Genomic DNA, 27,273 nt, shown 5'->3' with positions numbered 1-27,273 from the left:
GTACGGGTTAGTGGGTATGGATTAGGTGGAGTTTGCTTATGTTTGGGTGTAGGGGTAGTGTTTAGCGTTAGTGGTTGAGGTTAGGGTTAGGCTGAGTGGTAGGGGTTTGGTTAAGTGCTATGAGTTTGGTGTGGGAAGTTTGGGCTACGCAAATAGTTTATTTTGGTTTCTCTCCCACTTAGTCATCAGCCTGGCCATGTTCCCTTTCTGCATCCAACAAATGAGATGGCCTCCAGCAATCATGCACCGCCACCTGTTCCATGTTGTAATATTAATGTGAAAGTCCAGGATGGATTTGTTTATAAAGGCCTCATGCAACCGAAATTTCTCTTATCACTCTTAAGAACTGTGAACTTGAGGCACAGTGTCGTCCTTGTGAAAAAAAACCTTTGTCAATCTCATTTCAGGTTGTGGTCATAATCTTCTCTTTCTTCAGCCTAATGCCTTTCATACTGACAATCCGAAGTGCTCACAGTGTGAAAGGCTCAAACACACAAATGTAACATTTTCCTCTCCGCTTGCTGGTCAATTGAGCGTGTTTGTTTGTTTGCACACACAAAGACATCCAGAGATCCACTGTCGCTCGTTTGATGCATTTTTCAAAAGGCGATGATGAAATCATTAAGCAAGCCGCCCACACAAAGAGTGGGGCGAGGAGAGGAAATATAAAGGAAAGGATGAAATGTGCACACACACTGGATGAGACAAAAGGCACAACTGAGTGGGAAATGGCCTCTTTTGTAGCGAGCCATTGGCTGGTATTGTGATGCGTATCAAGGCTCTTGCAAGTCATCGGTGTCCAACAAAAAAGTTCCAAATTTTTTTGTCTTTTGCTCAAAATAAAAACAACAAAAATTATATTTTTTCGTGTTTTGCATGTAAATGTTTTTTGTTTAACTGTGACGAAGGATCTATGTGTAGGGCCGCAGATAGTTTGGACACCACTGACACCTCTCTAGAGCTTTCCTCGATATGCAAAGACAAAAATAGTAATAAAGTTTCTCCATCACAGTGATTAAACTTAATTCCATTTCAGAAACAAAAGATGGTTTCCTCCACTTTCTGCTTTGTGTCAAGTTTCAATTTGTAAACATCACATTATTGAACCTATGAGTAAGTGCTTTAAAATGTGTCAGCTTACTACAGATTGCTCTTATTTTGGTTCTGAATGTGGAGATGGTATTCAGCTGTTGCTCAGTGCAATCGAAAATCTATTCTCGTGGGATACAGGACTGCGGGCCACCCCAAAATCCTATAAATTCCTTAACTATTTGCCTTATCACGTCTAACACAAAACTGTGATCTAGCAGTTTAGTTAGGTAGTTCGTTAGTTAGCTAGCTAAGTAATTGATTTGTAGTTAGCTGACACAATAATATAAAATAAAGCATTTATTAAAGCCAAGTCATGAGATATGTAGGTTATTTATTTTGGTATTCAAGTCAAGCTGTCCCATATTTGAGTTATTTGTTTTTGTACTTGGTATCTTTTTCCTCGCTATTCGGCAGGCCGGTTTGCCCGGGGAAGGGGGCGACCCTCAGGAAGAAATAAGGGTTACTGCGCACACGCAAAACCACCAGGAGGGGGGTGACGGCATACAGCAGATTGGCTGCCAGCACGGGCCAGAACACATCGCTCGGGATACGAAATGGGGCTTTTGTGTGAGGGTGGATGTACCCCCCGATGTGAGCCCACTGGCACTGTGGAGAGAAACCAACAGACGGTACAGCTCAGTTCACTTCATCAGGGTGACCTTACTGCGTGTGTAGTCGTACCTGGATCATTGCTCCTGAATAAAACACAGTCCAGTCAGGCATCCACGTGCAGCCTGGCTTGAGGAGACCGTAAACAAATGCTGCCAGCAGCGGTAGTCCGTAGAAGAACATGTGCAGCATCTATGAAAGCAAACAGGGATAATAGCGAAAATCATCGAAAAACATGATGAAAGTAACACAGATCACACAGAAAAAAATTTGTGAGTAGATTTTTTTGTAGTTTTATTGTATCGTCATTAAATTCTCTTGCATTACAGTTAAGACTGTGAAAATGTGACGTGTACAGTTGATAAAGGTTTGATGAGGGTGACAGTTTGAGCCCGAAACAAATTAATTCACTTCAAAAACACTTGTCTCGCAAATCATTTTTCCTCATTGAAATGAATGAAAATGTCATCGGTTCCATTTTTGTAATGTCTTTTCAATAAGAGAAGTAGTATTATTTTATTTAATAAAGTTTGTGCATCATGATTTCATGCCCTCCTTCTGGTATGGTCCTTATACTGTATGTGTCCTGGTATGTATGTGCACATTTCCCATCAGGGGGCAGTATAATGCATACATGTAGATGTGATGATATAACACAGATGACCTTTGGTCACACCTAAACTGCAGTAATATAATTCGGGCTTTGCAGAGGATAAAGAATGTAAGGCTGTGAGTATTGTTGTATATGCTGCTTGTGAATTTCGCTGCTACCATCTAGCGCTCCTAACTCAAATTTCTGCTTTCAACTCAAGACAAAAAAATCTTTTGAAAATCGACCAACTTAGAATTCAACCAGCGTCACAAAACAGCTTGTGTTTGACTCCTTTGCAGCTACACGTACGTATGCCGCACATACTTCTTTCCCCGGCCCGCTGTGATGCTGGGGGGGCTTCTGTGTGAAGCATTGGCTTATCAAGCTCTCAGCATGCGTACGCAGCATCTGATCAATGACTCGCTATCGTGTGTGTGTGGACAAACAATTTCGATAACCTTTTGTCACACATGCACACAAGCCACGAGCACAACGGGTCACTGCGAAGAAATCAAAAGGGTAGAGGGTCGCATAAATAAAGGCTTATCTGTGTGAAACAAAGCAAAGACCCAGTGCATACACAGATGCGTGAATTGTATACGTAATGATAAAAGGGCTTTTTTAATCAATGGAGCGGAAAACAGATAAGGGCACTTGTGTTTGAAAAAGTACATTATGGGGTATATTCATGCAATCATGCTCTCCTACTGTGTGTTGCTGACACAGAACGGTTGGGCAGAACAAGAAGACAGCGGTGCCTTGAGAGACGAATTAAATTCGTTCCATGAACATGTTCGTAGCTCAAAACACTTGTATCTAAAATCATCTTTCCCAATTCAAATGAATTGAAATGCCATTAATCCATTCCAGTCCCCCTCCCCCCAAGAAAAATTGGTTTCGTAACATGTTTTTTAATAGGAAAAATATCACTCTTTCAAATGTTATTAAAACATATAAGATTACATAATTAAATAGAATGTATAGAATCAAACGTTTTTGCTACAATTCAATGGATATTGTGCTTCTCCTTCTGGTGTGCACGCCTTGGCCACCTGGGGGCAGTATAATACAGACAAATGGATATTTACATATATCTACATCAGTAAGCTGCAGTTATTGTAATTATTTTCAGAGAGGATAAAGAATATGCCTGTGATGATTGTTATATTTTCTGCCTACATATGTTGCTGCACTGTTTGAGTTCAAATAGCCATTAATCATGTAATTTAGTTGAGTAAATAGAACAACTCACCATCACCCTGGGATACCCCACCGGATCCCGCAAATAGGGCTCGTAGTGCTTCACGTAGAAGGAACACGCTGCAAGTGGGGAGTCTAGCGCCACCTACAGTGGAGGGGGAGAACAATAGAAATGAATGCATAAACGAAAGGCACAAAAGAAAAATCGTAGAGTGCTGAATCGTTTATCAGTTAGCAGACCACTTCCTGGTAGGTGGGAAACAGCGTAAGTTAAAATGTGGAGTGCCATATTTGATTTTGTTGGTCCATGTTTGTTAGCAAGAGAATGATGAACATGATAGGACTGTACCTTTTTTTTTTTATTATTCTGGAACAAGGTACACTGTTTATTATTATTATTATTACTATATTGGGGACTTATAAGGTTGGAAATAACAGGAACAGCTGCGACATGGAGGAACGTGACCCAGGGAGCATTCATGACAGTGATGCAGCAGATTCACCAGCAAAAGCAAAATATTCCACCCCCATGGCCTTATTTAGGAGAACTGTTAGATGCTGTCGACTAAAAGAGTGTTTTGAGGTGAATGCATTGTGTCACAATCTCAAAAAACAAATTTAAGGTGTTTTTGGAGTGATTATCTTGAGCTATTTTAGCTTTTTTTTTTTTTTAATCAGTTCACAATGTTAGCTAAGCTATGAGAACTTGTTTTGATAGCGTGTCCAATGATTATTATTATTTTTTTAATTCTCCTAAGTATGAGCATAAGCTATACCTCTACTTTTATCACAGTCTTACACAGGTTTTTGTACTTTTCTGTAAGTACAGAGTGTGAGTACTTTTGCCACTTCTCTCACCAGGCCTCGGAGGACAGTGAAGGCCATGGCAGCCAGCAGGAGAAGCACCAGCATTAGATCCATTGGACGCCAGATGAGCTTCATGCTCTGAGCGTGCTGAGCCTACAGATGGATGCAAAGTGGCACGACTCACTACGGGTGACAGTTCTCAGGAGCCGTCACTTCCCCTCACTGACATTATATCCACCAATCAACGGCCTGTCCTTGGGCCGAGTGAACAGTGTGACCGCTGCCCACGCAGGCATCAGCAGGAAGAGGAAGTTGAGCCAGAAGGCCGGACGGATCTCTGCGCCATATTTCCCTGCCAGGAGATAACAAAGATGTTGACGGTACATGACAGTGGGGATGTCTGGTCTGACCAAAGATGTGTCATTTAGGGAGTGCGGGCTGAAGCTCACCTGCCACAATGCCAGTGATGAACACGCTCATGTTGGCGCACAGGGAGCCGGCCCAGAACAGGCCCAGTGTGCGGTACCCTTTTCTGAGAGACCACACACAAGACAGGTGATGCCACTTACAGGACACTCCATGAAAATAAAACGTTAACTATATTCAGTGGTGCCTTGAGATACAAGTTTATTCAGTTTATTCATTTTTATCCCAAATCATCTGGAGCTGGAGTGGTACTCCCTGGACTGATTGTCAGCCATCACAGGGCACATATAGACGAACAAGCATTCACACTCACATTTGCACCTATGGAAAGTTTAGCGTCTTCAATGAACCTAACATGCATTGTTTTGGGAATGTTGGACGAAGCCCAGTATCTGCAGAAAACCCATACAAGCATTGGGAGGACATGCAAACTCCACACAGGAAGGCCAGAGATTCGAATCCTGAACCTTGGATGTGTGAGGCAGATGTGATAACCATTCGTCTACGTGCTGCCAAAATGGATACACAACATATTTTTCAACACAATTTGAAGTTTAATTCCCACAACAGGAAGGTGTTTGTGTGAGACCATTTCCACTCCCACGTGACACCCACCTGTCCATGATCTTCCCGATCATTATGAGGTACATGATAAAATGAGCTATTCCGTCCCAGTAGCACATCATGATGGCATAGGCCGTGCCCAGGTAAGGCTCGCCCTGCAATGCACACGTAGGAGCACATATTCTCGATTGTATTTATTTTTCATATACCGTATCTGTGTTCTTTGTGTCATGAAGACACCAGAGAGACCTACCGTCTTACGATAGAACTCCATAAAGCCGGAGATGATTCCATCGTACTCCAAGGCGCTGGTCAGGTCGATGACACACGTGAAGGAAAATTCCGCGAAAACTGCAAAAGATGGTAAAAGTCTCCTCGTGCAGTATGAGCCATTAAAATCGCATTTGATGTGGTGCATTCTGTCTCACTACATTTTTGGGATTCTGCTCTGTTGGATGTGTTTGTGGTTTTTGTTTCTCCCAGTAAGTTACTACTATACTGCTTTCGCCTCTATTTGTTATGGGTGTGTGTTCCGGTTGTTGTTTCCCCCCCCGCCCCCCGTCTCGTACACATCTGCTCCTGAGAGCATCTTCACCACCTGTGCCTCGTTCACCCTAATTACCCCTTGCATTTAACCTCGTGTCTCATTCCTTCTCGTCGTCGGTTCGTTGTCCGTTGTCGTCGTGTGCCAGCATTCCTTGTTTCCACGTTACAGACCGATTATCGACCTCGCCTTTTTGCCTCACGTTTTTGGATACTGTAGCCTTTTTTGGATTGCCTGCCTGTGTACCGACCTCTGCCTGTATATTAAACCGCTCTTTTTTTAAACTGTCCATTTGTTTTGGAGTCGTGCATTTTTGGGTCCTATCCTCTGTTCCGTTCATGACACTATTACTACCAGTTTTTTGTTGTTGTTCTATTAACCTTTCACCTTCTGAGGTAGTGTCCTAGCCATAACGTTAACACCTGACACTCACTTGTCCCACCTTGTTGTGTTGAAAGCATTTGTCCAACACATACTTTATACTGTAAGTAACACCAGACCTACTTCCTCCGACATTCTAAAATGACATTCTAAAGTGGGATGAAGACACAGTACCCGGACATAACAAATGCAAGGACAGGAGAACATGTGAACTCCAAACAGGAAGGCCTGAGGCGAGATTCAAACCTGCAACCTCTGAACTGGGAAGCAGGTGTTCTAACCATTAGACGACTGTGCTGCCGTTCATACACATTTGACGAGCTTAAAGGCGTTTTATTGTACTGTGTGTTAAACTGCGATCCTTGCGGCTAGTCATCATCTCCGAGAAGCTAATGAATGCATGATACAAAGGTGTTCATTATAAATTAAGCCTTGAGTGCAGAGACAGGGTTGGAGGCGTGTTTGCATCAGGAGTACGGTAAACAAAACATTCTAAGGAGCTCGCCTCAGCCGAAAGGCCACAGGGTTCTTCTTTAGTCTCATATGGAGCAAGTTGAAAGAAAGGCCGTTAAATAATCTTTTATGAACAGATTCTTTTTTTTTCTTCCCCAGAATAGGAGCCAACCGTCGGTTTCATTCCGTGGCCTAGAATAAGCGTAATGCCTCCCTCTGCATGAAAGCAATTTCCCAACGTGTCACAACATGACAAATGGGTTGCACTTTCCCCACTTTACAATGCGTTACACAAAAAGTCTCCTCTGCTACTCTTGAAAGAGCTAGGGACAAATCTGGAATGACTGGCAATTGATGAAATATTAATAAGCACTGTCCTCAAAAAGTAGGAATACAGAACCTAGAGGGTTGCTAGATAATGACGCGTTACTGTGGATATTATGGTGTCATCAGTCATCAGGTCATGTTCTGTACATAATGTACAGTGCATCCAGAAACTATTCACAGAGCTTCACTTTTTCCATAATTTATGTTACAGCATTCCAAAATGGAATCAATTCTTTTTTTCCCCTTAAAGATCTGCACACAACACCTCATAATGGCAACACATTGATTTATTTGTCTGTTTTTTTGTTTGTTTGTTTTGCTTTGTTTGCACACGCAGGGATCTCATTTGATGTGCGTCCTGTGTCTGAGTTGCACAGAAATTAGCAGGGACGCATGAAGCATAATCAAGATGTGTGGTTTGAGACCCGCCCTATGTATGCATGTGTGTGTGTGTGTGTGTGTGTGTGCGCGCGGGTGTGTTGGTGAAGCGCTTCCACACACAGCAGATCAAAAGTACGACTCCTCCATAGTCTATAAATACAATGGACACGGGGAGTTTTTCTGGACTTGAAAAGTTTTCAGATAAAGTTGGGATAGCGAGCACAACTATGGGTTGATGCCATGATTGTTGGAGGCCAAACTTGGTAACATTTAGTTTTTCTTTATGATTGGTGCAAAAGTTACATACATGTATGTAATTTATTTATACAAATATGAGATACAGTATGTAAACACGAATGAAGTCTAAACATCAGATGTTGTCATCTTTGGTATCTCTTAAAAGACATATTGTGTAAAACAAAAGACGCTGTAGATGTTTAAAGTTCTTACGGGTGCTTTGTCCCGGCTTCCTGCTATAGGGTTCCGCCATTTACCTATGCCGGATGGATGGATGGATAGGCAGGCAGGCGGACGAACAGATAGATAGATAGATATGTAAATTTTCTGACTCTCTATTTTGCTAGCTACCTAACCATTATAGATCATCAAAGTTGTACCTTAGCATCTAGCTAGCTGACGAACCCTCTTAACAACTAATTCACTAGCTAACTAACTTGGAAGATCGATAATTAACTAGATCATAAAACCTCTACCTTGGGATGTAGCTGGCTAAATAGCCCTTTAAATAATTGAATCTCAAAATCGTTGAATAGTAGCTAGAGCATAGGACTTCTACCTTATCATCTAAATAGCTAGCTAGTGAACCTTTAATTCTCGAACAAGCGAGCAAGAGCATAGATCTTAGGTATTTAGATAGATAGACAGACAGGCAACAGATGATGATGATGTTTCACGTTCCAAATAAGTGTACCTTTATAAAGGTTTTTTGTTTTAAATCATTTAGAAACAGAATACAGTATATATGCATAAAACAGTAGCTGAGCCTCATCTGCATGAGTCATTGTCAGTCTGAGATATTGTGTTTTGGTGCTGTAACACATCCTCCTCGGGTCATACAGGTTGCAACACAAAAACACACATATCATCGTCCGGGTGTACAACCGTCACCGTAATCCTCGTGGCAAACCAGTTTATCTCAAGCAATCAGACAGCTACGATATGGGGATTATGGCTCCCTATCACAACTGAGAACCTGTTTCGGCTTTGCCTCTATTATTACTGGGAGGCTCTGACACAACATCGCTTTCGGCCCTTTTTAATTTCTAGAAAGAGCTAGAAATGTCATTACAGATATAGAGAAAAAACCTGACCTAAAGCCCATCAAACACCCTGGGATAAACAGAGATGATGAGCCATATTTTCTGACATTTTCACTTTTGCTACTTTTGTCCATAAAGTGTAATGGGGGTGGTTCATTTTCAAAGTTAAGTACAACAAAGTTCAGAATACAACAAAATAAAATGTTTAATCCTTTTCTCGTATACATTCTATTAATTTGTATTAGATTTTTTTTAAATGTTTCAAACTTTTACTTTTACATTTACCACAATCATTTTTATTTTATTTTATTCGATAACATTTTAAATTCTTTTTTTTTTTTTTGTCTTTTACCTCATCTACAAATGACGTGGCCTTTGAGCACAAAACGTTGCCCACCCCTGCTCTAAATTTTTTTGTCAGTCGTGTCACAGAACAGTCGGGCTAAGCTGTTGGAGCCAGATGAGCGTAAGCAGCTTTCAGCCTATCAGCTGAAATCACACACAATGCAATTAGTTGGTTTCACACAAAGTTGCGAAAGTTGGAAATACTTTACTTTTTCTGTTTTTGTTTTTTTTTTGTCTTTTTTTTTCTCCTCCAGGCGTCGGAGCTTGACCCAAACTCATTGCGGAGGATTTAATTAACTTCTGCAGTCAAACGCATTTGCAATTGAAGCAAGAAATAATGTGGAAGAAATAATCGACAGCGAGATTACCAAAGAACAAGGCATCTTTGGGTGGATTGCCACGAGTCACGAGGAGGTAGAAGACGAAGACCAGAATCAGTACGGCAATGCCAATCACCAGGATCACATATGGCCTGTAGAAACAAAAACATTTATGCTTTATCATTAGAACACAGCAAAACAGGGGTGAGGAACTTGCCTGTGTGCCATATACAGTACTGTAACATGGGAAACAAAATGGAAAAGAGAGAGGTTTCATTTCATGCCAGAACAAGCTCACAAACTGATTAAGTAGTTTTAATTGGGCACACATTTTTAAAAGCTAATTGGCTTCTCAGTGACTAGGTCCAGCTAACTGTGGCTAAAGGTTTAGCCACATAAACACATGTGATATTGTGGCTAACTACACACAAATGTGGCGAGGAGATTTTGATACGGTTTAACCACTTTGGCTAAGCCCTGAGAAGTGTGTTTGGTTTTTCTTTGACTTTTTTCATGATTCCACCACAGAATGGTACCGATTAGGGGAAAGAGGGAAAATGTGATGAGGACCATGGAACAGGAAATGGGATGTATTGCAATGTAGGAAAGTAGTATACACATGTACAGTATCCTTCCTGGTTGCTAAGTACAATATTGTAAAAGTGGGAATATGTCAATAATTAAAAAAAAAAAAAAGGAGTGGAATGTTGTTGGGATAGTTGACTTTTGCCTCATAGAAAAACTACAGCTAATTAAGCATATAAAGGATTAACTCTACAAGTGTGTTTTGTTGTTTCTTTGGCTTTTTATGATGAAATTGGACTTATTGAAATGTAGGAAAGATTAAATTATGACTCCATTCTGGCTGCTCAATACAATACAGCTAAAGCAGAAATATGTATGAAATGAGTGTTAGAATGTTGTTGCTGAGTGAGAGCAGGAAAAAGTTCAAGGAAAAAGTCTAACTTTTCCATTATATAAGTTCTCTAAAAAAAACATCCGATTCACATTACGCTGACCCTTGTCGCACTTTCACATCCACCACAGTCTCTAACTCGTTAAATTCTGCAGCATTCATCTTTTGATGTGAGCCTGCTACACGCTGCTACGGTACAGTATAACGCTGTGTGCCGCTTGTTAAAGCACACTTGATTTATAAAGGGCCTAATCAATCAGCTGAGGGGGGTCGGGGGGTTGGGGGGCGATAGGAAGCCTAGCAAGCTATGACTAACTGCATCGGTCCCTACAATATCTTCCGGTACAACATTACAAATACTGTGAAGAGCTGAACATTTATGCCCACAATGCATAGAATGTTATACTTTAGGCCTTTGAACAATCTGAAGTTGGTCTAGGTAAAGCTTTATCCTTCTCCGAAACATCCCCTGAATGGAACTTTTGTATATGCTGAGTTCCAGTAAAGCCATACGGATAGACTTTTGGCTTTGCACCAATGTCTGCACTAGAAGTGCAGTGCCTTTATCATTGGTGGTAGTAGCAGGCCTTCCACTTAAAAAAACAAATCCTGTTTTGAGAAACTTGCCATGGATAGCATAAATTGTAATACGTGTTGGAGTTATGTCACGGCCATAAAGCTTCTCAAACTAGTGCTGAACTGGAGACAGGGACAGAAAAACTTCTTGCACGGCGGCAATTTTGCAATGTTGCTCCGATGTCTATAGGTGAGCAATGGGCCAGGGAATAGAATATGCTTACAAAAGCTCCAAAGCCTAATTGTGATAGCCTCAGGTCTTTTCAAATGATACCTGAAAGGAAATAGAAAAAAAGTAAGTGTATTGTAAATTTTGGGTCACCCTGTACGTTTTAATTAGCCAATTTGGTGGTGGGGGGAAGGGGGGCAGCTAAATTAATGAAACAAATGTTACCAAACTCTACTATTACAGGATAATGTAAAGGCTCAGTGTTCTGGATTTATTTAAGAACAGGGTGAACCGTTTATGGCCCTCGGGCCAACTTTGGCCACCCCTGATACATTATGACATTCCTATAATAGTCGTTGCATGAAGAATTATGCAGGTTTTCCCTAAAATTGGTCATTAATATGTATTTATGTAATTCTTTTTTATTCATTTGTCCCAATACATAATTTTTAATTGTAAATAATACAAAACAAATATTGGTTTAAAAAGCTATTTTACATGTATATTTATTTTTGTATATATTTTTAATGAAGTAATAGACTAATTGATGAAATTAAATTGATTGTTTAATGTTTTTTAATTACAATCAATTAATATTTGATTATTAAGGTAAACTATTTTACATCCACATTTTACCTCGTTTACAAATGATCTGGCCTATCTGTCTATCGGTTTTAAAAATCAAATGTGGCTCGTGAGCACGAAGGTTTTGCCTACCCTTGATGTAAAGTTGGTCTTCCAGACCAGAGAGAACTTCAGTTTTTATCTCAAAGTGTCCTCTAGTGGAAGTAAAACATACTTTCACTAAGTATTGCTGTACCTTCACATAATACTGTGCAACATTCAAACTATAAACACAATCCAATTCTGAGAATGGACTTAACCAATTAATTAGTTCCAAACTTAATCATAAATCCTATATTAAATGTACAGGCAATGTTTTAAGTCAAATTTTAACATTCTTAACTGTCGTACAAGTGTAAAAGTAAGTTCCCCACAGTACACTGAAAAAAAAGAGAGCACTTTGACTTTACTTAATTTGAACAAGTACATCGGTTGGACACAATTAAATGTGGTGAAATGATGTAATTTTTAGCAGAAGCGGAGTAAATTACATCACTTTACTCCTTTTCAATCATGTGCAACCGGTGTACATGGTTCATATTAAGTAAATACAAAGGACTCTTTTTTTCAGTGTATTGTGAAACTAAATAAATTTAAAATAAAGTAAAACTACTCTTCCTTTGAGGTCGGCAAAGAGGAAACGTCTTTTGTTGGCAAGCCTCTCTGTCCCTTTGCATGTCAGTCCTTAGCAATTACACTTACAGCTACATGAAATGTGTCTTGAAGTCTTTAGGAATGAATTAATTAAATAATAATAAAGTCAAACCAAAACAAACTACTGATCCTTTGAAGGTGACTGACAGACACTAATACAGAGAGAACTATAAGGTGATTACTGACTGATATTGTCACCAAGTGGCATTTTATAAGTATTGCTGGAATAATATTAATGTATTGCAGTGATTCTAAAAGTGTGGTACTAGTACCACTAGTGATACGCTGGGTCCTTTTAGTGGTACAAAAAAGAATAACTGCCTAAGTATCATCCATCCATCCATTTTACGAACCGCATATCCTCACTCGGGTCATGGGTGTACTGGCGCCTATCTCAGCTGACTCTGGGTGAGAGGCGGGGTTACACCCTGAACCGGTCGCCAGCCAATCGCAGGGCACATATAGACAAACAACCACTCCAAATTTGGATTGATTTTTGAGGCCTGAACTCCAAATTGTACCACTTTTTGCGGCTTTCAACTGTGAAAATTCAAACTGTAAATATTGGCAAGAACATTTAGTAACAGTAGTAACCTTTAATGGTGATTGTTCGACAATAGAAAAAACACCTTGTGCCAATCACAGGCGGGAAATCAATAAAGGTCATGAGTTGACTTACGCTTGGAGCACGGAAATGGCGTTCATGCAGAACAGAATGCCGAGGGCGGAAAAGGAAAACAAAAAGACAAACGTCTCCATTGCTTCGGGTTCAAAAAGCCGTGTGGTCCCGACTTCCAGGCGGAACCCCCAGTGGTGTGGAAATGCACTGTGTAAAGTCGATAGAAAAAAAACAGTTGACCAATTTGACAAAAACTGCAAGCCATTCACGTGTATTTAAAGAACAAATACAATGGAGAATATTAAAATGAGTTAAGCCATGTAGGGTCTTACCGCGTGGCTGCTTTCGGTTGAGGATTAATGAAACTTCAGGGTGGCTTGGCCTTTACTGGAGAGAAAAAAAAAGAAGACAAAGAGGCTTTGGGAGAGAAAATTTGTGCAATGTTGATCAGGTCAGAGATTTGCAAAGGTCGTATCAGCAAAAAGGCTTACTGCTGTATATACTGTAGTTCTTACAGTGGAACATTCAACCAAAACCGGAATCACTCTTAAAGTAATTTGAGTTTTCTTTGGCTTTTTTATGTAATACCACCACAGAAGGGTATGATGATGGCAAAGACGAGAAAATGAGATGATAACAATAAACAGGAAATGTATATTTTACTACATTGTTGGGAAGATTACTTTGGAAATGTAGTTGATTACAATTACAAGTTACCCTGTTGGAAATGTAATAGTTGTTTAACTATTTCAATTACTTTCTCAAAGTAATATAACAAATTACATTTTATTAATTTTCTTAATTTTGAATTAATACATCAACAGGACTCCCAGATGTTTCCTTCAATAAGTCAAGATTTACTTGACTGAGTAATTCAATTAACTTTTTTCTCCTGGTAATGCAATGGATTACAATTACATACATTTCGTAATTAAACCACATACTCTTGTTACATGTAATTAGTTTAGTTTAAATCACTCAAATCAATCATCTAAAATCATCTTTTCCAATTGAAATGAAAGGAAATGCTATTTATCCGTTCACTGCCACCGTTCAGCACTCGTGTGTCAGGTTTGTGCTGCTCGCAAGTCAAAGCACGAAAAGCAAAGCATTCACACTCACAATCGACCAATCATCAACCTTTTTGAAACAGAGAACTACCTCTTGGGTGCTGATTAATGAGAAGGGCTTTGTGCAAAGTCAAGTCAAGTTTATTTATAAAGATCTTAAGCACAAGAGTCACAAAGATCTGCTTCGGCTAATGTTAACATTTCATGAGCACAATGTCTGGAATGAATATTTATTTGAAGAGCGGATAGAAGTGAATTATCATGTGTCAATACTCAAATGGAACACTAGATGGGAGCAAAAGTAAACGTTTGTTGACTGGAGGCATTGCACTTTTAGTTACACGTTGTATTGATTCCACCAGCGAATTTAAAAAAATAATAATAAAAAATGATGTTTTAAAAGGGACACAATTAACTCTCTGCTGTTATTATGCTGTGGAGGAAACCCTCATTACAGTGGAGGTGATGTCATTTTTAATCAACAGCAACAAGGACAAAAAACATTATTCTGTTTTTAACCACAAACACTCATAAAGTATGAGTGGGTGTGCTTCCCACTAGCATCCTTTCTTGAAAAAAAGAGGGGCTGCCAGGAAAACTCTGTGTGCGTGTGTGTGAGTGTGTGTGTGCGTGCGTGTGTGTGCGTGCGTGTGTGTGTGTGTGTTTGCTGGAAATAACTGGAGCTCTTCCAGCACTATTCAATAATGTGGGACGGACCAATGGATGCCAAATCGGGACATGCAGGAGGAGCACAATTGATATCGTCAATAATTGTGAATAGGACGGGGGGGGGGTTCTTCTGATTTTGGCCAATTTGGCAACACTAAGATTTTGGAAACTCGCTCCACTGTGCAGCCATGTTGTTAGTGAAAGCAGTGTGTCAGCGTGAATGCGCTTTGAACTACGGAAGCTGCTAAAAAAAAAGATTCAAAAAAAAGCATTCTGACAAATAAACTAAAATTAGCCAATGTATTAATCGCCCAACCCTACCAAAGGTAATTACCCTTATCGCTTGGATGCTCTGTGGTCAATTAAACATATTAATTCCAAGTCTAGACTCTGGTTGACATATAAGTTTTTTTTATTTAAAAAATACCCCGTAAGAAATACTTTACTGTCGATATACTATAATCTTTACCCAGGTCAAAGTGACGTCATAATGTAATAATACATTTTTATTGTATTTTAATTTAATATGTTCCAGTTGTATTTTTTTTTAAGTATTATTATTATCTATTTGACTTTTCCCCTCCCGGGCTGTGTGCAGTTTCGGCAATCCGTGACATCACCGGCGGAAATATTTTTTCGCTCTTCAAAATGGCACCCTCTCAATCAGGAAGTAAAGAAAATAAGTAGCGGCGGATAAGTTGGATAAAATTCCACATTTCCGTCGATTTGACGCCGGTCGCGACTCAACATCTGCCCGCGTGCTCGGGGTTCGAACTGGAACGAAGAAAAGGCGGCGAAACGGTGAGTAAAATGCGAGAATATGGTTGTAAGCGGAGGCGACACATAGGCAATCGCCTGATATCAAGACGCGTCCAAGGCAGCCTCTCCTAGGAGCGCATGTTATTGACATCGAGTTACGCCGGCTTTTATATGGTGGGCCTGTTTTTAGGCGATTACGTTATCTTGTCACGAGGCGGATGTATCAAATATAAAGATACATAGTCTTATCGGTACTATTATAAGTATGCTTTTACGCTTCACTAAGTAAGCTAACATCGAGCGGTCGCTGTGTAATACGCTAGCTCCGCTTACTACGTAGTAACATCAACACATAACTGCGATTCGCTAAATAAATGTTATTTGTGGATAAGCGATTGTCTACCAACCAACACTAACATAATAACGATAGAAAACACATACAAATCCGTCCAAATGATATACATTATTAGTTAAATTGTCGTAATTTTGCTGCGTTAATCCCCACAGTACGTAAAACGAACATACCCAATACGGCTACAAGCTATGCTAACCGAGCTAGTAATTATCACTGGGCTTGTATTATCCACATTGAAACGACACTTATCGACATTTTGCCTTCGGTGGTATGAAAATTATAAATAAACATACTCGATGTGACGAGTAGATATATTTCAGTGGCTGTTTTTGTCGAATGGCAAGCTACCAGCGGCGATACAGTGACACTAATGTGTAGCTTGAGCTGCCTTCCTTTGTGCTGTGTGGAAACAGATGTGGCTCACTTCTCAGAGGAGTCTTCATTTTCACTGTACTACGACAACATTACAGTGGAAACAACTTTGAGGGGACTCGTATTACATTTAGAAACGTTTTCCACCCTTGGACTTAAACATGGTGCTTTACGAGTTGGTGTTACGAATAGACTTTTTTTAAATGGCTGTACAGTACAGTGAACCCATCGCTTTTCGCTGGGATTAGGGATCAAACTCCGTCGCGAATAGCGAAAATTCGCGAGTTAGGGAGGCCTATTTTAATATTAGTATAAACTCTGAATGCACCCCAAACTATAATCCAAAAATAGTGGCATTTCAAACTCATTTTACAACACTACCCTTAAAAATACTTGGCTATTTGATGAAGAGAAAAATGCAACAGGAGGGTGAGAACACTAGCGTGTATGTAATTAAATTGTACAGATTTACCGTAATTTGAAGGCGTTTTTTGACTAATTTTACCATGGTGATATCACACAAAAATATTTTACCCAAAAGGCCGTATTTTCCGACACAAAAAAAATTGAATTTCTTGGAACGCATCATCCAATTTTCAAAATTCTTGCTGCGTTGTACTCAGGTGGAAGTGGTTGTTCCAACCAGACTCAGTATTTTGACAAACTGTCATATTTGTCAAATCTTGTCACGTTGCTACGAATATTACTGCAGTTTACTGAGCAGATCATTTGAGATACAAGTGTTTCGAGTTATGAGTGTGGTTACGGAATGAAATAAACTAAATAGTCCAGGTACCACTGTGCATATATCGCAAACAACTATTGATCTTTAGCCTTACTGTACCTTACGTTGAGCAACTAGCTGTTAGCTATTCTGCCGCTAACATGGCAATTTGGAAGGAGCATGACGTATGAGTGGCGTCTTGTAGTTAGTTTCTACAGGAAAATTTGTGGGCAGGTGAATTGCAAATCGACGAGGGTTTACTGTATTCCTGTTGAGCACAATGGGATGTTGGGGTAACGCAGCTCCAGAAGCTCTCTTCTACTTCTCTCTTTTTTTTTTTTTTTTTTTTACAAACAAGTCAAGATTCATCATGTAAGCCTTGGCAGAGGTTACTGGGTGTCGTTGTCGTTTACCCCCTTCCCTTGTCATTATATTGAGGTTAGCTACACGCCAATACTCCCTGTCTTGTTTTTTGTCGAGCACTGTTAACCCTGATGACTTGGTCAGTGACCTTTGTGTCACTTGCTGTCACATTCCTTTTGCAGCTACATCTGTCTTTTTCTCTTGTTCTTCAACTAACCATACTTTCCAGAAAGGGTGGCTAAAACCACATTTCACCAATAGTTCCTTAACATAATTGTTTTTGTTTTTATTTATTTATAGTTTTGCCTGTCCACTGACCTAGATTTGTGTGAAGGAAATGGCACCTTCATGTCATTTTAAATAAGTAATAAATAATAAAAGCAAAAAAAAAAATCATCTTTTTTTTTTGTGATGTCACACAGCGGAATGGCACCCCGCCAGGTAACGTTAAATAGTTCTCAGACAGCACACAGCAGTATAGGAGAAGTACATGTTTATCCTAATATCCCTGTCCCAACAGTCACATCTTAGTCCATGTAACACTGCAGGAGGTTTGCAACAATACATTATTGCAAAGCATTCCCTCCTCCATCCATCCATCCATCCATTTTCTGAGCCGCTTATCCTCACAAGGGTCGCGGGCCTGCTGGAGCCTATCCCAGCTATCATCGGGCAGGAGGCGGGGTACACCCTGAACTGGTTGCCAGCCAATCACAGGGCACACACAAACAACCAACCAGTCGCACTCACATTCACACCTACAAGCAATTTAGAATCTCCAATTCATGCATGTTTTTGGGATGTGGGAGGAAACCGGAGTGCCCGGAGAAAACCCACGCAGGCACGGGGAGAACATGCAAACTCCACACAGCCGGGGTCGGGGATTGAACCCCGCTCCTCAGAACTGTGAGGCCGACGCTCTAACCAGTCGTCCACCGTGCCGCCAGCATTCCCTCCTCCTGTAAAATAAAATAAAATAAAATTTAAAAAAAATCATATACTGATATTATTTGCTGGACCAAGTAGCGACCCTGCAGTTGTGTTACGTCAATTGGTGTTGGATTTTTCAAGTCTGCGAGGCCACGAAGGTTTCTGAATGGGATTGGATTAGCTTGTTGGGGAGTGAGGCCAAAGCAACCAAAGACAGTGGGCTGAGCGAGCTTGTGTTTGGAGGCAAAAAATGAAAACAGCGAGTTGACAAAAAAAAAAAAAAAAAAAGATCAATGACGACATTTATTATCGACGTCAACAAAAAAAAAAATATGAAGCCGTTCAACCCCTAGCCCTTATATTAGTAGTTGATCATGATAATGCAGCTTGCGCATCTTCATTAGGTTTTGGCTTTCTCCTTCTTGAGGCAATTCTTTTTGGTATAGAAGTTTCAAAAAATTTTAAAAAGATTGGTCGGTTGTTCAAATTTCTGCAACTTTCATAATTCTTATGTTGAAAATGATATCCATCATAAAAAGATAATCCACAGGAAATGGTCTGTTTGTTTTGGATGTCACTTTTTTCACCAATCCCTGGTGGGATGATGTCAAAAAGCAAAATCCTTAGTTCAGGTTTGCCCCATGCCCCCATTTTGCCTTCTGTGATTCAGGCTTGTTCTCCTCCCCACGCCAGCCAATTTTTAGCAGCAATAAATCTCATCGATGGCCTGTGGGCTGATTAGCGGGAGGGTGAAACAAATGTGGAGCAATGTAAGTGGTTGGAAATGCAGCCTGGCCTTCCTGGAAACTCATAAGACAGCAAGCAGATCATGGATTTTGGGGGGGGTTAGAAAAGTGTGACCGGACCGGCGGTTGTTGGTGGAAAATTATGTTTTCCCCTGCAATGTTTTGGGGGAAACAAAGTGGTCTTTTAGAGCGCCCTGACTCGCTGGTAATGATACCTGCGTTCATCATGTATCATCCAGGTTTCCTGGGAAGAAAAGTGTAAAGATCCTTCTGTGAAAAGACACCAATGAGTCATCCAGGAAGGAAATTCCAGATTAATATTGCATCTACATTGGTGGAGGAGTGAACAGTGTGTTCTTTGCCTCGGTTATCATCTTTTGTGGCGTGTATAAGTGGAAGGAAAAGGACTGAATTATTTGCAGTCCTCTGTAGAAGTTGAGCTCTAAATACCAGAGCTGTTGTCTGGCCATGCTTGGTGTGTATGTTGTGTACTGCATCCTGACTATCGCAATTCCTGATTTGGTCACGTTTGGCCCCAATTAACCCCATTATCTCATCACCGCCTGTAACTTGGCCTGCCCTGTACTGAATTTAATAGGGTATTTGCACACTTAGGTAATAGAGACTGACATAAGCAAATGGCCACTGTCTACTCCAATCATTCTCAAACCTGTTACACCAAGTACTACTTGAAAAAACACTGAGCGCTCAAAGTATCACCATCATGACCAACATTAGAACATAATAACGTAGTAGGTCTAAGTGTTCATTAAAATAATATTATTGCAAGTCAATGTAAAATTACACACAGCCTAAATATAGGAAAATTGTACTAAAAACTGCCTTTGGGCAGTGATTCTTTCGCGTACCACTAGAGTGAGCCTAAGTACCACGAGTGGTACTTGTATCACACTTTGAGAATCACTAGTCTAGTCCATACAGTGGAGTCAACACCATCTGTTCTGTTCAAGTTGTTCTAATTTCAAGGTGCAAACTTCCATAATAAAACCTTTCTTAAATTTTCAGGCACTGTGTTGACTAACACCTGAACATTCTCAGCTGTATAAAATAAAACTTTTTTAGTCGCAATAAGATACATTTCCCCTTCTACCGGTATCATTGCACTTGGTTGGTGGAGAAAATACCCCCCAAAAAGCCAAATGAAAAGCAACACACGCTTGTGTAGTTAATGTGTGCAATCTAAGGCACATGTACTGTTGCTCTGTTTTTTAATCCAACTCACCAAGCCTTTGCAGTGTTCCCTTGCTATCTTTGCAAATAGTCAAAATCTGCAAATAATTGACAACCCAAAATGTTTATAACTGCCTATAGATACCACAAGACAGTGGCAAAGCACTATGTTTTCTTTTATACAGGGCTATGGCCAGACTAATTGAAGCACCTCCCCTCAAGTAAACATAGTTCCTTGGGACCAAGCTGGCACAAGATGGAGCCAAAGCAATACTTTTCTGTTAGGGCTTTGGTCTGAGCACAAAAACAGCAAATGGGTGAGTTTTTAAGCAAATTACAGAGGATAGGTTTCCCCCCCAAAATATCAGCTAATAGGGGAATTTGCGAATTGCAACTATGCGGAGGAACAGCACATTATCAAGAGTCCTGTCATATTTGTTGCATTCATTTAGCATATTGTTTTTCCCTAAAATTGGTTAATTAAAATGTATTTCTTATTTTTTTTCACTAATTTCATCAAATAATTGCTTACTTGATTTGTTGTAAATGTAAATAATAACAGTCAAAGATAAAAGTAAAATAACCAATTTTACATACACAGATATTTGAATAAATAATTGGTTAAATAATTTTAATTAAAAGCAGTATAAATGACATCATCAGAGCTGCCAAATGTTACGGAACCTCCGTATTTTGTTACGGACATCACTGAACGTTGACTCGTTACGGCCATAACACTGATTGTTCTGGATATTGGAAAAAATTCCAGCGTCTGTCATTACCGGCGCGTCCACGTTGAACAGCTGCTTGGTGCACACTATTTTATTACGTCCTCCCGATTGCCGAACCGCAGAGGCGAAAGTTGAAGACTGAAAATGGTTGTTTGTTCATATGTGGCTTGCGATTGGCTGGTGACCAGTTCAGTGTATACCCCGCCTCTCGGCCAGAGTCAGCTGGGATAGGCTCCGGCACGCCTGCGACCCTCGTGAGGATAAGCGGTACGGAAGATGAATGAATGGATATTCATCAGTTATATGGGGGTGTAAATTTTGTCTATATCGCACAGCTTTGACTAGGCTAGCAATTGACAAAGTTGACAAAATACATTTCATTAGCCTAATTGCATAATTGCATGAGTCAACAAACAAGAACGGTCCAGTTGCCTCCAGTCAACCTTTACATATTACAGTGACCTGGATGACTGTGAATCTCCACAGACATGAGGGAATAATAATAATAATATTACTTTTTAGGAATAAAACATTTGCCTCATTTTTAAAAAACACTGCTGTATTTTACTTCTGGTCATTATGGTGGTACTTGGAGAAGTATTATCTCAGATGGTTCTTTGTGTAAATAGAATGAGAACCACTGACCTAGACATATCATGCATTCCATAGCAAGGCATCGACTCTCTTGCTATGTAGTAGTACTATCTAGTAGTGCTGAAAGGAGGCTCTGAAAAAGACACAGCTGAAAGGCGTGAATAGAGGTTGTGGGAAGCTGTGCCGCCTTCAATCAATGGCAGACCCCGTGGAGGAGCCACACGGGACGAGAGGCACAACTAGCACTACACGCCTGGATCAACAAGAGGGAACGGACGTGATAAAAATAGGCTAGTAATGGCTCAGCAGGCTCCATAGAGATGAATGGCAGAGGGTGGAGATTGTGGGGCATGGAAGTGTCTGATGAGACATGCATCTTGAGTGCTCCTACAATGTTAGACTCTATCTTCAGTGGCCACGTATGATGACACTATCAACTATATCCAAACAACATGAAACAAAAGAGAGTCATGTAATTCAGTCAAGTCATTTATTTCCATAATATGCATCCCAAATTATTAGTATTATGTCAGGTAGAGACAACTGGCAGCCATGTGGCCCGCACCCACACTGAGTGTTCTCTCGATTAATCCCCCCAGCCCCACAATTTTTTTCTTGTGGAAAATTATAAACATGTTGCCTCTACTATACCTGATCAGATTTAAGTTGTAAAGCACCATTCAACACTAAATGGAAGATATTTCCTAGTAACACTTCTACCAGGTCTTCTCCATCACAAATACCTGTATATCATCAAGAATCGGAAGCAGTTTGTATGTTAACAAATTTAGAGGCAAGCCTATGTACCTAATTTGCTTAGAGAAGTTGCCAGTCGTGATTGTTTTTTGGCGCTGAAGAGTCATTCAAGACAAACAGAGGCTATTTTACCTCGGGGAAGGAGGATCTGTCACGTAGTTATTAAGACGAGCACACCTGCATCTTAAACATATATTCGGTAAGACGCCAGGTAACTCATCCACCCCCTGCCGGGGCCTTGCCACCGAGGAGATTTTTAACAACCTCGATGACCTCAACCCCAGAGATAGGAGAGCCCACCTCAGAGAACCCAGACTCTGCTTCCTCATGGGAAGGCGTGTTGGTGGCATTGAGGAGGTCTTCGAAGTATTCTCCCCACCGGCTCACAACGTCCCGAGTCGAGGTCAGCAGCACCCCATCCCCACTATACACAGTGTTGATGGTGCACTGCTTTCCCCTCCTGAGACGCCGGATGGTGGACCAGAATTTCCTCGAAGCCGTCCGGAAGTCTTTCTCCATGGCCTCACCGAACTCCTCCCATACCCGAGTTTTTGCTTTTTGCCAAAGCTGCATTCCGCTTGGCCAGCCGGTACCCATCAGCTGCCTCAGGAGCCCCAGAGGCCAAAAAGGCCCAATAGGACTCCTTCTTCTGCTTGACGGCATCCCTCTCCGCTGGTGTCCACCAACGGGTGCGGGGATTGCCGCCACGATAGGCACCGACCACCTTACGGCCACAGCTCCGGTCGGCCGCCTCAGCAATGGAGGCGCGGAACACGGTCCACTCGGACTCGATGTCCCCCGCCTCCCCGGGAACATGAGCAAAGTTCTGTTGTGACAGAACAGACACAACAGCCCCCCGGGCTCAGCTATCGCATGCCTCCTTACGCGGAGATCTTGGTGGAGTGCTATAGCTATTTGCATCTGCGATCCATGACTGAAAGAACGAACTACAACTGCACACATTTGCAGAAACTATGCAAAGTAAGTCCAAATGTCGTCAGTAGGCCTCTGACAAAAACACTTTTTTAAGATGATGTAGTTTCCCAAAAACTACCACGATAATATCGTTGTTTTTTTATGCCTCTGAAATCATGAAAAATAAGGCCCGCCCTCGAGCTGTAAGAATGTGTGGTTGGTCCACTGAAGGCGTTGGAGACGAGCCCTTCACCTGTCAAATATACGTTGGCCTTCGATGTATTCAACTACTGGTTGAATAACAAGGGCAACTGAGGTTATGCTTAATAAACAGTTAACAGTTAAAGTTTGTGTTAATTTTGGACTAACACACACAACATGGAACAAGGGGCTGACAGTTGAAATGCTCCTTACCTCACTAGCTCCTTACCTCACTAGCTCCTTACCTCACTAGCTCCTTAGCTCACGGGCTAGCGAACATAATAAACCGTTAACTTTCCTGTGTGTGTGTTAATTGGGGACCAACACGCACAACTTCAGTGCAAAGCACTGAAGTTTTAAACAAAGTCGCCACAGTGGCGCAAGCTGTTTAGCGTCTTAGCTTGTTAGCTCATGGGCTAACCTGCGGGTTAGCTCATTAGCTCGCGTGCTTTCGAACATAATAAAGAGCCTCTGAATTTTTGTGCGACTTTTGAGGCGTTTTTGTCCATAAATTTCACTCGAACTCCAAATTGTAGGACTTCAACTTTAGAAGTTCCACTGGAACTGGAATTTAACGATCCATCCATCCATTTTCTGAGCCGCTTCTCCTCACTAGGGTCACGGGCGTGCTGGAGCCCATCCCAGCTATCATCGGGCAGGAGGCAGGGTACACCCTGAACTGGTTGCCAGCCAATCGCAGGGCACATACAAACAAACAACCATTCACACTCAGATTCACACCTACGGGTACTTTAGAGTCGTCAATTAACCTACCATGCGTGTTTTCTGGGATGTGGGAGGAAACCGGAGTGGCCGGAGAAAACCCACCCAGGCACAGGGAGAACATGCAAACTCCACACAGGCGGGGACGGGAATTGAGCCCCAGTCCTCAGAACTGTGAGGCAGACACTCTAACCAGTCGACCACCGTCCACAAAGATGTAGTAAAAAAAAAAAAACACATTGAAAAAGGTAATTGTGTACTGTCCGCAGAGTAAGCTGTCATGTTGCTGCTAAACTCGCAAGCAGACTGATAAACATAGGAAGGCTAGCTTGTGTTTACCCTCTGGGCCGAACAAAAACGGAGCAAAGTGTCCGCTAATTGGATGCTTCTCCCTTTTGATCCAGCAAGCCTTTCATCTATAGGTTGCGGGGCGGTGGTGGTAGAAGTTAAAAACATGTGATTGGTCTACTGTAAACCATTATTTGCTGATCTCATTCACCCTCTGTGTTTCTATTGACCTGGCGCTCCACAGCCGTCTTAGTTCACCTGCCCCTCAGTTTTATTTACCACAGGAGGTGAGTTAAGAGCCCTCTTAAGGAGCTAAATCACTGCTATAGCTCACTCCCTCCTGTGTTTGTGGGCACCGTGGTATTCATCACCCCGACAGAAGAGCCACTTGGTTTAATTGACGACAATCTAATCGGGATAAGTTGTATCAGCTAAATAGATAGCCATACTCAATTATTCATTGTACACTATGTGATATCCTCATCTGTGGCCAATACCATTGTATCACTGTTAAACCCCGAAGAGATGAGTTTTTGATCCTACCTACTCCCAGGGATGCCTGTTCTGCTTAATAGCACGTGCGTGTGTTTGCTACAAGGCAAATAGATGCCTTTTGTGTCGATTAATAATGTAGGCTGTTTTTGCACGACAGAGCCCAGTGTTTTCCCGAGAAGTAACTAGTTCCTTTTATGAATATTTCATCACAGCAGCTAATGAATCCAGCGGGTCCGGACCGATCATAACCAGCTAACGGCCCCATAGCTGCCGCACCGGAAGACAGCTGGGGTCCTGATAAATTCTAACTACATTATCACTGAAGCTGATGGACACGCAGATTGGCGATGAATGTCCGTTGTGTTTAGCGTTAAATAGTTTTTATCGGTGAAGAAAGACGAAGGAGATTGACAGAAACCAACATAAAGCCTTGGGTGAAGTACAGGGGTTCTTCGGTTTACAATTCCATTGCTACATTGGCGACATAATCCAAATTTGTATGTCATTGTAACGCACTGTAGTCATTAAGCTACGCTACTGCAGTACAGTGGACCCCTGCTATTTGCCGAGGATAGTGACCACGCCCAACCGTGAAGAGCGAAAATATGTGAAGATATATACTTCCTTATTATTGCCATGGAAAGAAAAAGAAGGAACAAAACAAGTTTATAAGACGGGGATCGGGAAAAAAACGTGAATAAGTGAGGGTTTCCACGAATAATGGGGAATCGGTGACAAAAACAATATCCATTAATAGGTGAATTTGCGAATGCCCAACTGCAAATATGCGGTGGTCTACTGTAGATGTAATTATAGTACATATTCGGATGAAAAACACTTTTAGGCCAAGAATCGTTAGCATAATAGCATCATTGCCTAATCATTTTTAATCTCTGTTACAACATCAATAAAAATTACCAATATGCTTGCTAAAATTGTGTTGTTGTTTTTTTTTGTTTTCCGAAAACATTCAAATATTACAAAGGCAACGATGCTACTAGGCTGACGAAACGTAAAACAAGCAAATGAAAAACAGTAAGTAGCCTACAGCGGTAACTGAGCATCCCATCTTATTCTTCTTACGGTGCTGTTCATTGAGTGTGTGACTTTGTAATGTCTTATGTCAGTCCTGTAGTAAACCGAGGACCCTCTACACTTGTATGGCAGTTAAATGGGAAAATGTTTCAATTAGAATAACTTGTGAATGAACCAGGGTCTGGGACTGGACTGTGTTCAACTTTAAGATTCTAGTGCAGTGATTCTCAACACTGGGTCGGGACCCAAAAGTGGGTCATGGAACCATTTTGGGTGGGTCGCGGACAGATTGGTAAAAAATTACATGTATTCCTATTCTGATTTTTCTGCTACAGTACAGAGGCATAAGCTCCCACACGGATCATAGTAGGAAAGCGACAAGAAATGTTACTTCGTTGTTCTCTAGCCACTAGTTTACTCTCTAAACCATAAATGTCAAACTCAGGCCCGGGGGCCAAATTTGGCCCACGATGTAATTATATTTGGCCCGCAAGACCATATCAAATGTGTATTAGAGCTGGCCCGCCAGTATATAGCACATGTGCCACTAATATTACAAATCCCAGAATGCTTTGCTAGTGTGTTGGCCCATCAGTCTAGACCGACGAGCGCCCCTTCCCTTTCTGTTGCAGTCGTTAGCAACTATGCTACCAGTCTCCTCGAGCAAATTTACTCTTCCCTTTCCCAAAAATAGCCAAACGTAAGATGGAAAAGGGTTAACTTCCAAGACAGGTGGGAGGCAGATTTTCTGTTCACGAAAGTAAAAGACAGACCTGTTTGTCTTTAGCGGAGCAACGTGGCTGTAACAAAGAATATAACATCATTTAATTAATGTTTTTTGTTGTAACAGCAACTAATTTGAAACAACATTTAAAAATATAATATACTGTACATGTGTGCTTGGAGGCTATTTTTAAACAAACAAAAATCTTTATTGTACTCGACTTCTATGAAGGTGGGTCACGACTTGGCAACAGGAAAATGTGGGTCCCAGGGTGACAACAGTTGAGAACCACTGTTCTAGTGTTCAAGGGGACCTCATGTTACAACATGGTTCCCATCAGAGGGCATCAACATTACACGGATTTGGATATAAATCAGAACGTGCAGTAGTCTATCACTAACCTGATAACCGAAAGCCCAAAGCACATACAGTTTGGAGTTTGACTAAATTATGCCTTAAATGCCTTCGGACAAAATTTTGGACATTGACCTGTTATATTGTGTGATGTCAGCACATCACAGAGAAAAGACTGCGGCAGCGTCCAAATATTTTTTCCAGCATTAGTGATTGTTTTTTCGCGTGATTGTTGGAGATGGTTGTCAGTCATCATGTGGATGACTGAGCAGAGGTGTTTTAAAGTGCTGTTAATAATTTTTTTTTCAGCTTTCTGCTCCTTGTTTTTCTTCCCATTTCTATAGAATATATAAGATTTTCAGCCAGTCAACAACTTTTTTTTTTTTTTTTTTGTCATGC

At 41.0% G+C, this 27,273-nt stretch overlaps 2 protein-coding genes across 5 annotated transcripts in view; one reads left to right on the top strand and one right to left on the bottom strand.

Annotated features, from left to right (window-relative positions):
* Window positions 1–1,456: 1,456 nt before the first annotated feature.
* On the bottom strand, window positions 1,457–13,262 carry tm6sf2b (transmembrane 6 superfamily member 2b). Of its 2 annotated transcripts, XM_061684151.1 has the most exons (11): window positions 13,212–13,262; window positions 12,940–13,086; window positions 9,370–9,473; window positions 5,544–5,641; window positions 5,342–5,445; window positions 4,750–4,832; window positions 4,528–4,652; window positions 4,352–4,453; window positions 3,546–3,638; window positions 1,774–1,893; window positions 1,457–1,698 (listed from the first exon to the last, which is right to left on the bottom strand). In XM_061684151.1, the coding sequence occupies exons 2-11, from the start codon at window positions 13,017–13,019 to the stop codon at window positions 1,462–1,464; spliced, it is 1,146 nt and encodes a 381-aa protein (XP_061540135.1). In that variant the 5' UTR covers window positions 13,020–13,086; window positions 13,212–13,262; the 3' UTR covers window positions 1,457–1,461. The 2 variants fall into 2 exon arrangements, with proteins under 2 accessions (XP_061540135.1, XP_061540136.1); XM_061684152.1 differs by lacking the exon at window positions 13,212–13,262 and having other exon boundaries at window positions 12,940–13,134.
* A 2,003-nt stretch (window positions 13,263–15,265) lies between these two features.
* Window positions 15,266–27,273, top strand: part of sbno2b (strawberry notch homolog 2b) — a 72,570-nt gene continuing 60,562 nt past the window's right edge. For all 3 annotated transcript variants that reach the window (XM_061684437.1, XM_061684438.1, XM_061684435.1), the window contains exon 1: window positions 15,266–15,419. The gene's annotated coding sequence lies outside the window, so the exon portion shown is untranslated. The remainder of the gene's footprint in view (window positions 15,420–27,273) is intronic.

Source organism: Phycodurus eques, chromosome 8 (assembly GCF_024500275.1).
Source record: "Phycodurus eques isolate BA_2022a chromosome 8, UOR_Pequ_1.1, whole genome shotgun sequence".
Lineage (NCBI taxonomy): Eukaryota > Metazoa > Chordata > Actinopteri > Syngnathiformes > Syngnathidae > Phycodurus > Phycodurus eques.
This window is presented reverse-complemented; position numbering and strand designations above follow the sequence as displayed.

Bases quoted from the DNA above. Each gene is read 5' to 3' on its own strand.
- tm6sf2b (XM_061684151.1), bottom strand. From the start codon at position 13,019: ATGGAGACGTTTGTCTTTTTGTTTTCCTTTTCCGCCCTCGGCATTCTG. The intron at 4,833-5,341 runs GTGGGTGTCACG...GTGGTCTCTCAG, and splicing joins ATCGGGAAGATCATGGACAG to AAAAGGGTACCGCACACTGG. The intron at 1,699-1,773 runs GTACGACTACAC...TTCTCTCCACAG, and splicing joins ATTCAGGAGCAATGATCCAG to TGCCAGTGGGCTCACATCGG.